Source organism: Sphaeroforma arctica (assembly GCF_001186125.1).
Source record: "Sphaeroforma arctica JP610 unplaced genomic scaffold supercont1.449, whole genome shotgun sequence".
NCBI lineage: Eukaryota > Ichthyosporea > Ichthyophonida > Sphaeroforma > Sphaeroforma arctica.
In genome coordinates, this window is record NW_014040109.1 from 23,495 (window position 1) to 37,854 (window position 14,360).

The 14,360-nt window shown below is 40.5% G+C and overlaps 2 protein-coding genes and 1 non-coding gene across 4 annotated transcripts in view; 2 read left to right on the plus strand and 1 right to left on the minus strand.

Annotated features, from left to right (window-relative positions):
- Window positions 1-4,509: 4,509 nt before the first annotated feature.
- On the plus strand, window positions 4,510-4,582 carry SARC_30135. Its single transcript has one exon. It is a non-coding gene; the product is annotated as a tRNA-Val (tRNA).
- Window positions 4,583-5,647: 1,065 nt separating this feature from the next.
- SARC_06343 (hypothetical protein) lies at window positions 5,648-6,343 on the plus strand (the record flags this gene model as incomplete). Its single annotated transcript, XM_014299751.1, has 1 exon — window positions 5,648-6,343. A coding segment is annotated over exon 1 (545 nt), but the record flags the coding sequence as incomplete, so codon positions are not given.
- Window positions 6,344-8,723: 2,380 nt separating this feature from the next.
- The window catches only part of SARC_06344, a 17,966-nt gene continuing 12,329 nt past the window's right edge, over window positions 8,724-14,360 (minus strand). For both annotated transcript variants that reach the window (XM_014299752.1, XM_014299753.1), the window contains exons 14-22: window positions 13,886-14,099; window positions 13,386-13,490; window positions 13,022-13,207; window positions 12,255-12,314; window positions 11,601-11,831; window positions 11,166-11,400; window positions 10,401-10,531; window positions 9,473-9,563; window positions 8,724-8,969 (exon numbers count right to left, since the gene is read on the minus strand). In XM_014299752.1, the coding sequence (XP_014155227.1) occupies window positions 8,876-8,969; window positions 9,473-9,563; window positions 10,401-10,531; window positions 11,166-11,400; window positions 11,601-11,831; window positions 12,255-12,314; window positions 13,022-13,207; window positions 13,386-13,490; window positions 13,886-14,099 (1,347 nt within the window). In that variant the 3' untranslated portion in view covers window positions 8,724-8,875. The remainder of the gene's footprint in view (window positions 8,970-9,472; window positions 9,564-10,400; window positions 10,532-11,165; window positions 11,401-11,600; window positions 11,832-12,254; window positions 12,315-13,021; window positions 13,208-13,385; window positions 13,491-13,885; window positions 14,100-14,360) is intronic.

Here is a 14,360-nt window from a genome sequence, read left to right on the forward strand (position 1 = left end):
AGTAGTAGTATATATATATATATATATATATATATATATATATATATATATATATATATATATATATATATGTGTGTGTGTGTGTGTTGTTATATATATATATATATATATATATATATATATGTATATATATATATACTCTTGGGTTTACCTTGTGTACCTACAATCCAAGTATATTCTGGTGAAGGTTGCTGCGCGGGATCAATGTTGTGATTCTGAACGTATACATGTTTATGCTCACAATTTCTCTGATAGTTCAGCATGATGATTATTCGCTTTCTGTCCTCTGTAACACCAATGGTCATGAAATGTATTTTTTTTAGTTCGTATAGTCGCGAGCTGTAGTCTGTTTGTACTTTGTTGAAGTCTTGTTGATGAGACAAGCCAGGACATAAAGATTAGTTTTCTATGCTGTGGAGTTGACTGTACGGGGGTTTTTTTATAGTCATTCTTGTGTCACTTGCTTGTACGCATGTCGTTTTTCGATAACGTTAGCTATATTTAACCGACAATTACGTAGATATACGCACATGTATACCACTTGTAGCGTAGCAGTACATACATGCTTGGGTAGTCAATATGTGTAGTTTAGTATTGAACTGACATTCTAGTACATACATGCTTGGGTAGTCAATGTGTGTAGTTTGGCCAAACATGGCTCTTTTTCAGTGCGTCATATGTGCTCTCATCGAGAATTTGGCGGTATCCGAGAAATCTGTACTAGATTATTGCCATTTTGTAGCTACTCACTCTTGTGACTCCAGGGAGTGGCCTCGAACAAAACTCCCGTTAAAATTGATAGTATTACACCGATGAGTCAAAGTTGGCATATAATTAGTATCACAGTATACATCTGCTTGTATAAAGGTAACTAAGGCGTGAATCTTTTTGTGGTTTGCGCTCTAGATGTGGTGGGCAAAGAGAACAAACAACGAACGCGCGATACATCGTTTGCTGCTGCGGTAGCGAGGAAAGGACAGGCCAGCAATGTTGGCAAGAAACAGAAGTCTGCAACGGTGGGTTCTATATATATATATATATAGGTACAGATATAGATATAGATGTGGATGTAGATATACATATACACATACATATACATATACATATACATATAATGTATAGTTGGTTTTATTATACATGGAAAAATAATGGAAAATGCATGGGTCTGAAATCTTAGTCAGCTGCGGTAAATTTATTTGTGCTGGATTATGTATCAACATTAAGATCGAAACGATCCAGGTGCATATATAGGACTCGTTTAAGCTTGTTCTGTCTTTGGTTTGTACCTTGTTTTGATTCCGATCGAGAGTAGAGTAGGATTCCCCGCTTCGTGTCACTGTATTGTCGTATGAGGCTTAACGCACGCAATGATCACACATGAAAAGTGGTCGGTGTACTTTTCCAGCGTTGAACAATTTAGACCCGCAGAAGAACTTTTAGATTGAAAATGGATAATTACCGTCGATTTCAATTACACAGTGCAATAGCTTGGAAAGAAAGATTCTGATTCTCGCGTGTTACTATAATACTTGTTATACTTTAAAAGCCATTTTGGAAGGGGGGATAGCAACTTCTGGTGGCTGGGTTATTCTAAAATTTATTGTATTGGATGAGGGGAGTGCACTTATATTCCTCAGATCATGCTGAGAGTCTAAGGATTAACTCTCGTCGTCTGCGTCTTCTTTCCCTTCTATTATTCTGCGACAGATCAAAGAAGAATGTCCTGAGTGCGGTCACGGTGAGATGGCCTTCCACACAGCGCAGTTGCGGTCGGCTGATGAGGGCCAGACCTGTTTTATGACGTGTTTGAAATGCGGGTATGTGTTGATTGTACACATAATTTGTCAAACTCGCCATGTGTATACTTTGTAGTGTTTACCCACATTCATTACATTCTAAGGTTGGTGAGGACTCAAATCTCCATGCAGAATTGATTTTTGTGTAATAGGTTTATTATCATTCTGGCATTGGATGCGTGCTGTCGAATATGTCAATAACATTCACCCATTTACAGTATCCAGGAAACGAGGTTGAGTTCAGTCTATAAAAATTCTATAAAAATCCTTCTCCTAGAATTAGGTTTATTGCGTTTCTAAATGTTTTAGCAACTTCGTAAACGCATATGCGAGTCTCATATATTATACAGTCTAAGAACAGCCTAGGTATCTTTTGCAGACCTCATTTCGGTCGAAGCCAGGCTATTTTAAGCTGATATCGTGAGTGAAGTACCCTCAGCAATACGATTGTGAACCAAGGAGTAACATGCATCTAAATTTTCGAACTTGAATTCCGCACTGTGTCTATGTGAGCTACGCCATCGCGCTCTATATTCGCGGTACACCGTGTCTCCGTATATTTGAACCTTATGTCACACATAATTCACATCTACTTCTTCATCGTTACACTTACATTTCTAGACTATTTGATGTGTAGAATTTAATCGGTCCTTCACAAAATTTATTCTTTTGCCTGCATTCGACTGGTCTGATTGATGTGGTGCCAACGTGTATACCTTCATGAGATTACTGCTGGCTTGGCTCATGTTCTACTACCGTGAATGTTACGAATTACACAGATATAACTACTCCGTCAACTCATAAAGGCTTCAAGCATATCGCCAACTGCTGCTGGTTTGGGGGTCTGGGAATTTAGAGTAAAATAGTATGCGAAATGGCAATATATCAATAAATGGAAAAAGTGTGCATATGCTTGTCAAGTGCGTTTAATTTGTACCAGCTCAACTTGTAAATCAGGACTATAAGTTGCCCACTAGATGTTTGTGCTCTTCTTATGATTGCTTTAGTGGCTAAATTACCACCTGCACTGCATCTACATAGAACATTACTCGCAACTTCAAGCATTCTGCTGATTTGATTATCATCGTTCAGCTTTAAAAAAGGGGGTAAATGTGTTCTGGATAAAGGTTATGTGCACGATATGGCACAAATTTTAGACTGCAGTGTTTATGGGTGTGATAATATCACTTACTGAGCCCACCACGCACCAATCAGTTAATTCATGTGCGAATAGGGCGAGGCTCACTGCTCTCCATGGGCAGGTGCCAGTCTTAAAGTTATAAAATGTATATGCGTACAACTTCCTATCCCACACAAATTAAAATGCAGCAATCTGTACAAAGCACTGTTTTGGAATACTGATCACCAATTAAGAATTATGTAGCAGCTCAGCAGTAGTGGCGTGGCTATTATCAAACCTGATGTATCAAGCAGTCCAGTTTGGAGGTGGTAAATTTTGCGGGAAATCTTCAAAATCAATCACGCCCTGCACTCCTGATTCCAGTGTTGGTCAATGCGATGGGAATTCTCAGTAGACGTCATTTCTATTTGATGTGACACTGTTCCTCACTGCAAAGCACAACGATCGACTATCAAATAAGATTGAAGAGAAAAAAAATACTTGAACAACTTCAAAATATTCAAAACGTGGAGCGCATTCGCAACAATGTTAATTTCATATCGAAAGTGCCAATTGTATATACGATGTCACGGAGAACAGCGACAGCCGAGACGAAATTGCACAGGGTTTATAATCCCAGACGGAAAAAATATGAAACAGCTACGAAAGTGGGTATCAATATTTCTCTCTTTAAAACTGTAAACGCTAAATGAACCCCCCAGGCATACATATCGAGGATAAAAACTATAATTGAAAACCTGCCCAGACACGCGATGTATATGATACAAGCACGTAAAACATAAAAAGTGCGGCGAGTTCGAGGTGGATACACCTGGGAGGCGTTATCACCCGACTGGAATACAAGATGAGCCCATAGACTCAATTTCTGGGCTTAGGTACTGCGGCACTGCGTTCGACTTTTCAAGCAAGACCAGGTCAGATAAGTTGAGAGACCCCAGGTGCTTAAGAGCCATAAGATATACTGAATCACTTTTTCTTGACAGGAAGCGATAGTACCTTACCTTAATACCTTTGGTCACAAAAATAACAGTATCGCCACGGGAGGGATTTTCCTTGAACTTGATGCACACTCCATCTTACAAGCTTGCACAGAGAAAAGTCAATCTGACGGTTGCCGGGCAAAGGTAACCGCCCCAAGCCTGTTAGCTGTTGGAAAATATAAAAGTTGGTTTGAAATTCTGAGGTAGTATCCAAATCTACAGCAACACTACACCGAGATGAGATATCGACGACAGTGTACTATACCGCTCTTGGGATGTGAAATATTTACACTTCGAAATACTCCAAGTATATCCGCGAACGCGTACTAGCAAGTTTAACAAGGAGCGTTTGAGAGTTTGTCGTAGTAATATTTTAAAATATACTGAACTATGGTGCGGAAATTGGAAGTTAGTACGGCTCTATGTCAAACAATATGTGAAAGATCACTTATATATATACCGTCTGAACGAGAGAAAAAAAGGATTTGCGGAATATTTTACCCCGGGGTAAAATGGGAACGGAAAGAAAAGGTACAATATTTAACGCTTATCTATTAGAACCTCAGTATACAAAGAGGAAACATAATGTCATCTTCTCGTGGTGTAGGGGTTATCACATCATGTTTACACCGTGAGGGTCGTCAGTTCGATTCTGGCCGAGAAAATCCTCAAATCGCAGACTCCCATTTGCCGAGACTTTTTTCTATCGCTCTCTCTAACGAAAATAGGAAGCTTGAAATACATTTGGGTATAATTTTTTTAACCCAAATTGAAATAAATAATACTAGCGTACCACAGAGGTGGGTACTCTACTTTAGTAGGTCAGTAAGCGAATATATGGAACATTCGATAGTAACAGTGTTTTGTCAACACCGGCCCGAATTGACTCAGCACATATCTTCCATTGTCGACTCACTTGGCCCAAGCTTCAAACGGGAATTTACTGACCACTTCTTCCCATATTGTATCATACATACTTGCCATTTTTGAAATAAATATTACTATCCCTATCAGTCCTGTTTGTATATCTGCTCTAGATAAAATCTCGTTTCTGGATAAGATGATTTCTTGAAAGCTAGACTAGGGGGGAGGAGGTTTCATGTACTGCCAATTTGATTCGACTACGACAGTTATTCTGAGTAGTGCTCGGAGGTATACCCACAGTCTTATTCTTTCTCTTGTCGACCCACAGCTATGCCTTTAACACCCCTTCTTCGGTCCGCCATGCATTTCACTCCCGCCACTCTGATTCCGACGTTCAGCATTCCTTTTTCTCAGTCTATTCTTCCAACGCTTCTAATGGTACGTTCTATGCTTTATCTCTTACTCATATTCCACAGTACTATTAACTACCCCTCTACTGATTCCCTTCATCAACATGATTACAGTTCGCTACTCGTGATCATTCTCTTATGAATAACACCTCCATTGAACACTACTATTTTGGACTCAGCAGAAGCCACTGGTTGTTATCTTTGCACTCACGACATCTCTGCATCGATTTTTCGCTTTATACCTGAGCCCGTCCTTTTTAAGTTATCCTCCTTATTCGATCCGCCCGTTCCCAAATCAATTGCCGCCGTCAAGAAAACTGCCAAGTGGTCCCAATGGTCTGCTAAAATTGACATCGAGCTTGCCAATCATATGCGTATTGGCCTGACCGACCGTGTGCCTCTTTCATCCGTTCCATCTATAGCTATACTTATACGCAGTCGTTATGTTTCTTCCCCTATATGTGTTGAAATTGCAAACCCACACACTATGAGGCACGTATTGCCGGTCGTTAAAATGAGCAAGAACTATGGGATAGTTAAACGGAAACATACACCCCCGTATAAACAGCTGCCTTTGCTGCTGTTATAAGACTATTCTTTAATAGAAATGTGTTTTATATATAGACTGGACGTTGTTGTATTCTTGACGCTACCCAAAAAAGTTCGGTTAAGCTATCCTGATAGAACTGTGATGCGCCTCGACCGTACTTTTTTCTACATTGAACAAGCTGGCCGTCTGTGGAGTCAAGATAACGCTGATATGCTACATAGTGAAGGATCTTCTCCATCTGTGGCGGCTGAAAGTGTTGGGGTTCATGACAATCGTAACATTGTACTCTTCACCTACGTTGATAAAATGCTGCCTGTCAGTGATCCGCATACTACTGATGCCCAGTGCTTGATAAATAAGCTATCGGAACCCTATGATATGGCTACACTCGATACTTTCTCCCATGTAGTCGAATTCCGCGTTGTACAACGTAATACACACATACACCGACTACTTGAGACGTTCCATGCTACTGACCTTCCAATCAAACATACTCCGTGTGTACTGCTCATCCTAAATCGTTCAATTTACTTGAGTTTGAAGATAAATATTAGAGCTTCCTTGGTATCCTTCGGGTTGGCACTATCAGGGCGCGAGTCGGTATCATGTAAACGTGTTGGGCATTCTGCCCCCTAACCAGGATGTCTGACACTGATACACAAATATTTTCAACTATATAACGATTTATTGGAGTTCTTGTAAGCAGAAAACTGCGTAAGTCAGCTCTGCAAAACTGAGTATATCTCCCTTGTTTTTACTGTTATGTATGCTTTCAGATACAAGCTCACGATACCTCAAAGTTCTATCAAGGCTACACACGGTATAGGGTCACCCAAGAGGTTGAAACATATAGACATATCGTAATCACTACATAAGCGATTGCGCGCAACAGGGTATGTGCATCTATACTCACGGAAATCACACGGATCTTCTTATCAAGATTCTTGGAAGAGGCTTGCACGATATTTTCCGTGACTTTTGATATACTTTCCTCTTAGAAAACGAACCGATGGGGTCCACTATTATTTTATTTCCGGTTGTAGGCCTCATTCAAAATACACATGTACTTTCGAGAACACATGGACACTTAGTTTGTAACTCTTTGTTTATTATAAGTTTGAAACTAAAGTACAATATAGCTTGGTCTTGGAAGAGATATGTTTCCTAACAAGATTTCACATTTCTATTCTCCATATTTTTTACCTGATTATTGATTGTATTTCTCTAATGCACAAAATGTTTTCTCACCTGTATATACCTATTGAATGTCCTGCTCCAGAATGTGTGCTAAAATTTGTGAACATAATCATCTGATAATGCTTCCAGCATACAAACGTGAGAACTCACTTTGACGAATTTTCCTGTGTTTTGCGCTGAACATGTGCCATTAATGTGGTTCGAACTGGATTAGGTCCCGTTCATGTTTTACTTTACAACTGTTTGTTATTTTCAAAGGTACACGTTTAAAAATGATGCAGTGTATGTAGGATTGTGATTTTTTTAATCCCTTCTCTCGTTCGTATCTTACTAATCTACGTCTCGTGGTCTATGTTGCGTATATTATATATATACATCACAATTTGTCACTTTATTCCCATCATGCGCCGTTGTCCGCGTTAGATTTTTCTTTCTTTTGAATGTCATTTTCTGATATCGAGAGCAAAATACATTTACAGAAACTGTTTGTCGTGCCTACCACTGTGGTCCGCACTGCTCGTTCATGTAATTCCTGATACGATTATACAGCGATTGGCAAAAAGAGAGAACATACTTTACTGTGTTCCGCGCCGGGGTTGGTTCTTCAAATGGGAGTGCTCCCTTCCGGTTTCTCTGTTGAGACCTGATGTATCTCTTGGTCATAGGCAGGGGTCGAGCTTTGGATGAAATGGTGATATCTGATAATACTAAAGTACATTAAGTAGAATATAATAAGAATCCAGAGTATAAAAGTAAGTAAACATTTTCTCCGCTTAGTTTAAGATGGTCGATATCATAAATTTACTTCCGACCAAATGTTGGTCCTGTCTGAGATTTGGTCATATCTAGCTTTAAGATTCTACCTCCAATCATCTATGGGACATTAGAAAACTTATGGCAGATTTGAACTCCTGTGCTTTGGATACGGCCGAGAATCAGATATCAGGTTCAATATTTGAAAAGTCGTTCAATTCAAACATCATGATCGCCTAGATTCCTGTCTGTGATGTACAATCAATTCCTGTTCTACAATTCTCATTGTATCGATGAAACAGACATCATACCGATATAATTTTATCTTGTTTGGTTACATATGGACACCACCAGTTCATAGATTCAGAATTTCCACGCCGAGTGTTCTTAATGCCTTCTAAATTCAATATCATTTAAAATATCAATTGTAAGCAAGCAATGGATTATATAGCAATGGCAATCGTCGTCATAAGTATTTAATAGTATTCTCGGCAGCTGATCGAATACAATTATGCAAATATAGTGAAGTCTTCTACGTTGCAAAGCGAACATTCTTCCAGGTACCTCAATATTGGTTCACTTAATGAGCATCAGATTTCGCGAGAACTCCGAACAATTCATGTCATAACAGTGTTTTTGGCGATCTTATTTGCAAATCGTTCGAATACTGATGTATAATATTTATCGCAATACATCCACAAGTCAGAAATGAAGCAGAATATCGAGCTGTAATGATAAATGATGATCAAATGACAGAAAGACAACCCAGCAACTCAATCAAGGCAACCCAATCAAGGTAACCCAATCAAGGCAACCCAATCAAGGTAACCCAATCAAGGCAACCCAATCAAGGTAACCCAATCAAGGCAACCCAATCGAGTTGCACACCGTAAATCAATCGTATATAAGTAGAATTACGTTATTCTGAAAATAACTTATTTGCTCATTGCGACTAATTTCAGCGTCAGTGATATTGTATATATAGACGATTAACGCTATCTATATTACACGTTTCATTCAACAGATGAATATGTTATTGGCAACGTGCTCTATTTGACACGTATAAATTAGTTAGTCGATGATTGACAGGCGTCGTGCCCTACGGAGAAGGAAGTCACCATCCCACTCGTTCAAGGTGCGATCATTTTCTAATAACTAATTTATACATGTCAAATAGCCATCATTCATTTATTGTTTGAATTTAGTATATCGCGAATCAACTCGTTGATGTTTCGCACACTTTCATATTCGGCATAAGACCCGATCAGTGCATTTCGTCTGCAACAAGATTTATACTTAAATCAGAAGATTTTGACAAAAACCAGTAATGAAGAATTTGGTGGCAGCATTCATCGAGCTTTTAAGACACAACAAATAGTGCTGATACGACCGTTAATATTTGTTTACTCTAGATTTGTGTTCATATTACCATATGCGTGTATACATGATATAAATAGCCTCGAAAAAAAATAATTTGCGAATATGCGCATTCTTGTGCTGATTTGTCGCCAGGCACACGTATGTACATGTACGATCTTTTGTGTGACATATTCAGATTGAAAATTGAATGAATTGTGCCAAGCCTCAATAATTTAGGTAAACCCGCTTGAGTATCGCGGTATCACAGACTACGCCCAAACCGGATACGATAGATGTTACGAGAATTGGCATAGAAACTAAACAACAGAAAACAGTCAACTCCGCACAAACAATCACTTTTCAAACCAGTGTGATTAATAGCAGCTCTGTGCTATTCTCAAAGTAGTGAGCAGAACACTTACTCTGCTTCCGGGGCATCCATAACGGCTTTGATGTGCGCCAGCTCCACCGTAACATCCACATCGAGAACATTCAGGACATTGGTAAGGTATTCTAGCATTGTAAAGATTGGTGACAATAGAGCAATTTAGTGTATGCCTTTCGTTAATATTTGTACTTCAAGTTTTACTTCAAACCACAGCGACCACGAGTGTATAAATGGCCAATCTCGACATTAACATTTTCAAAGGACTTTCACGAACCGCCAGTTCATATGTGATAGCTATACGAATAGAGTGTGCATAGCACATTCTTTGTGAAGTCCGTCATGAGCTTTCCGCGCGCGACGGTATGATGTGAGTATCGTTAATTACGGAGGCTTTTTTTATAGTCAGCTGCCCAAAGTAAATGCCCCAGTCAAATGGTTCGGTGTAAGGTGGTGGGTTGCGCTAAGGCTGATGGATAAAGGCAATATAGGTTTTAAATTTTACAATGCACTCAGTGCACTATAGAACAATGATGATTAGTGGTGTAGAGACGCGGCATAAGCGAAGCCCAGTATGTGAGAGTACCCACGTACTCTAGTGTGGGACTGTTTGTACCTTGAGACATCTGCTGTGCTCTATCCACGATATCTCAGAATGGTCAGGTGGAATATGAAATACGGCTTCATTGGGATTAGGTTCAATCTCAGTATAGATGAAATGTTGTGCAAATCACGATTCAGTCCAGCAAAATCCGATTTGATCTGACAGCCCTTACAACTAACTACTCTCGGGCATGCCAATCCAGCACCATTGGCTGATATTCGTTGAAAATGTCGCAACGCAATCGCAGACACAACTGCAAGAAACCCCATGCTTGTGCTATTCTCATACATATACTCTTAGACAGCTATAGACCACTAAATCCTCATGACAAGCCCACACCAATAACTTTAGATCCACACACCTATATCTTTAGACAATTGCAAACATCCACTGTTGGACAGTGAGCCGATCTGGAGGATGCGGTCACAGTAGCGCTTCATTGTGGCCTGAGCCACCGCCTCCAACCATTTGTGTGCGTAGATATTGTCATCCCTGTGAAGTATGCATTAGATGCATTTAATACATCAGAGAATACATCAGATAATGCATCTAATGATAGCCACATTTTAGTACCAGTGAATATTGATAGATATCTGGCCACTCCGGTAGGCACCCATGTGGAAGTAAGCGAGCGATGCCTGGAGATACTTGTCAAGCCAGGTAATACACGGAAGACTAAAGCTGACGAAACAATCCGAAATGGTATAGTTGAATAGTGATATGCAAAATTAAAGGTGTGTGTGCTGCTGTATTCACTTGAAGGCCATTACATGGTCGTTTTCAAGAGCACTACACGAATTGAAGCACGGGCAACAGCGTAACTAACCACACAACGTACCCCGCCAGGCATCAACGGTGATAAGTCCTTAATCAAGCATACGCCTGCACGAAATAGCCAGATAGACACGTGCACAAAACAACCGAAGGAAAACTATTACAGATACCATTCACACAGTTGATATCGTTTCAGGATGGATGGGAACACGAGATCAACATCACACACCGGCACGTCAGATTCACACCATATTTGTCAACAACCAATGAATTTCACAGCCAACTCAATAAGTGGTCTCACACACAAGGAACATGCAACAACAGAATATCATGCATCCACGCCAATACATACGTTTCCTCAGCGTTCGCATCAGTGTTCAAATCGGCCATCTCTGTGTCTTTCACCACCTCCACGGGCGATGTGTAGTACTTCGGAAGTGACCCGGAAACAAGCGCAGCCGTCAGATTCTCATTCGCCGTGACATCGTCCACACACTCGTTAAACAGCTCTAGTTGCTGCGGCAGGGTAAGCATATGCTGCCCCACGTGTGTGATATAGTTCTGTTGCATCAGGCTGAAGCCAGCACCTGTTTAAGCAGACAGTCGATATATGAGCCGATGATATTGTCGTATACGAGGGTATAGTTATATATACGTCATTACTGCACTGCTATGTCGCTGGAATCGAAAGCGCTGTTGAAGAAATTTCTACAGGACGTTCCGTACATAAATCTTCTGTGTATTGCATCAGCAACCCGATGTGAGTGTTATTTGCTACAGGACTCACCTGACTTATTTGGCTTTGACGTCCACGATGTGAGGTTTGGCACAGCGGCCAACATTCGTTCTACGTGCACGAAGATGATGTCGAATGCGAGCGTGTGTACAGCGTCGTTAAAGCCATTGACCAGCTTCTCAGTTGAGGCTAGCAGGTTGTGCTTGGCACCATCAGTTGGTGAGCCTCCGGTTGTGTGTGTGGATCGGTAATACTGTAAGATGGCTTTGGAGTCGGCAAGGGCTATGTTGATGCACAAGAAAGGAGACGACAAGATGTTAGATGAATAGAAATGTCAGAACTTCCATCTCAAATTTCAAACGATAATGCCTCTCGACAAGAAGAAAGTATAGATTACCACTATAGACAGATAAAATCCATTTTATCATTAAAACGATTAAAAATTAACACCAAGTGTGTATCTTAGGTTATACAGCTATTGTTTCGGAGATTTGCAACTGATGAATGTGTCTTAATTACCGTTCTTCCGAACAACAGACCTAAACCTTGAAACCCTGACGCGTGCCAAAAACATATGAACAGACAGCAACAAGCAGATAGACAATTTTTCTGTCCTTCCACAACAGCGAAAAAGGTGTATCCGCAATTCTCTATCATGCTGTATAGTTTCAATAGTGAACAAGTATTCAGACACCTCTCCCATACCTGCATTAAATTGTGTGGGGTTGCCCGCCAGATAGTTGTAGGGAGCCGTGAGATCGAATTCTGTCGACATAAGTGGGAGAATAGGTTAGAAATTGATTTGCAGTCAGTGTTGCAGAGGTAGAAGTTGAGCGCATGTACAATAGATAAGCCCAAATAGGATTTACAAAACAGCACGGCAGAAGATCACATGCCATGTTTAATTATTTTAATAATAAAAATAGGAATACATAACTACGACGAACTTTTTATAACTATCGGATAGAAGAGGGTGACATTGAATATTTCGTATTGCAGTTCGTTGTCATATACAACGACACATATGTACTACATAATCACTCAGTACCGTTTTGTGCATATGCATACATACAAGATGGATGTCTCAGAGCTGCGATAAGAGTGCAGTATATATCTCGAGATATGCATATGATATTGATGAACACCCCTACATAGATGAAAATGCATCGTGGACAAAATAAGCACATTACCCACCCTGAAGTAGACTGCACGTATGTGTGTTGATAAAAACATAAAAATATAATATAGACTGTTTGGAATTATGTTGCACATTGAATCGAACTTATGTAATCGGACCGTCTAGCTTGGATAGATAGATAGAAATGGAGATAGAGTGGAGAATGAGAGCTATGCGTATTACATGCGCCATACTCAGGTACTGGCGAACACAAACAGCTGGACACAAATCAATCTCAAACTGCGGTCGATAGCAATGCCATGCATTGGCAGGTCGCCACCGTGCATAGCCATACCTTCGCATTCAGCTGAGTCCAGAGTGGAGTCAGGCGTTGGTGTGCGATGGCTCCGGTTGTTGTGCTGCTCCAATTCATCTTCAAAGATAGAGACCGCAAACGGCAGAGACTGCGACATGATGACTGACTTCAGTTTGTGACATCTGTGGATCATGTCGCCACACGCCTGAAGCAGCATGAGTGCACCTGTGTGCGTAGATAGAACATCCTGTGGTCAGACAACGCCCTTACAATGCGTATTTTTTTATCTCGATGTTTTGTCAAAATGATGTTAAGATTGCTTCTTAATACCTATGTATGCATACTCACTCATAGTCAATTCCAGAAGTACACATATATGTTTTGGATATCGTAAGCATCTCACCTTGAAAGTGGGACCAGTCCTGTTGACCATAGGGCAGGTAGTCGGTCTCGCTGTCTGTAGATTTGGGTGTGGCAGAGTCTGCGGAGTTTGTGACGTTTGAATTGGCTGTGATGGATAGTGAAGCACACACAGCCAGTCAGTGGAGACACAAAAGACTGCATATATTGGTAAGCGAGTACTGGGCGTGTGATAAAACTTTCATCTGCAATGTCTTACTATGTGTTCTTCAGACGGGTGGCGCACTATTCTCGAATGTGAAAGAGTGCCAGTGCTAGTATGCGCATTCTGCATCATTGGCTAAGCATACCGTAAAAATATGCACTAGGCAGTTTCGCAAGAAGTATAACCTGTCATAGTAGCTTTCTATTTATATACCTGCTCTAAGGTGGGTGGCATATATGCTATCCACGATGATCGAACAATAAGCTACGGTCAACATAAACGGATACCGCACCAGCGAGTTTTATAAGCGCGCACCAGTGAGAGACACTAACACTCACCTGTACTATCGAGATTACATTTGCTGCGGAGCGATGTCAACAGCACATTCATCTTGTAGAAGTATGCTTCCATAATGTTATCCACTGCCTGACACAATGCTTTATATCCGAGACCGTACGTGAACTGGAAACACGCATCTCGCCCAGACTCAACGACACCGAACAGCAGCGGAACAGATTCAGCCACACGCCGAACCGTGTCCAAATAACCCACCTACACCATTTTCGTACACTTATTAGTATCACACTGGCAATTACAGTTGCATTTTGAAATGATGCGAGATTTTTAAAGTATGAGCATAAATGTATTATTGTACCATCTAGAAGTTACACCAGTCCAATTGAGAACGCGCAAACGACTATCTCAGATACCTGTATGCGCAGTATCGTATGTCCAAGTGGTCACGCACGCTGCATAAAACATTATGTATAGAGAATATATATATATACATATCCATATACATTATATATACAT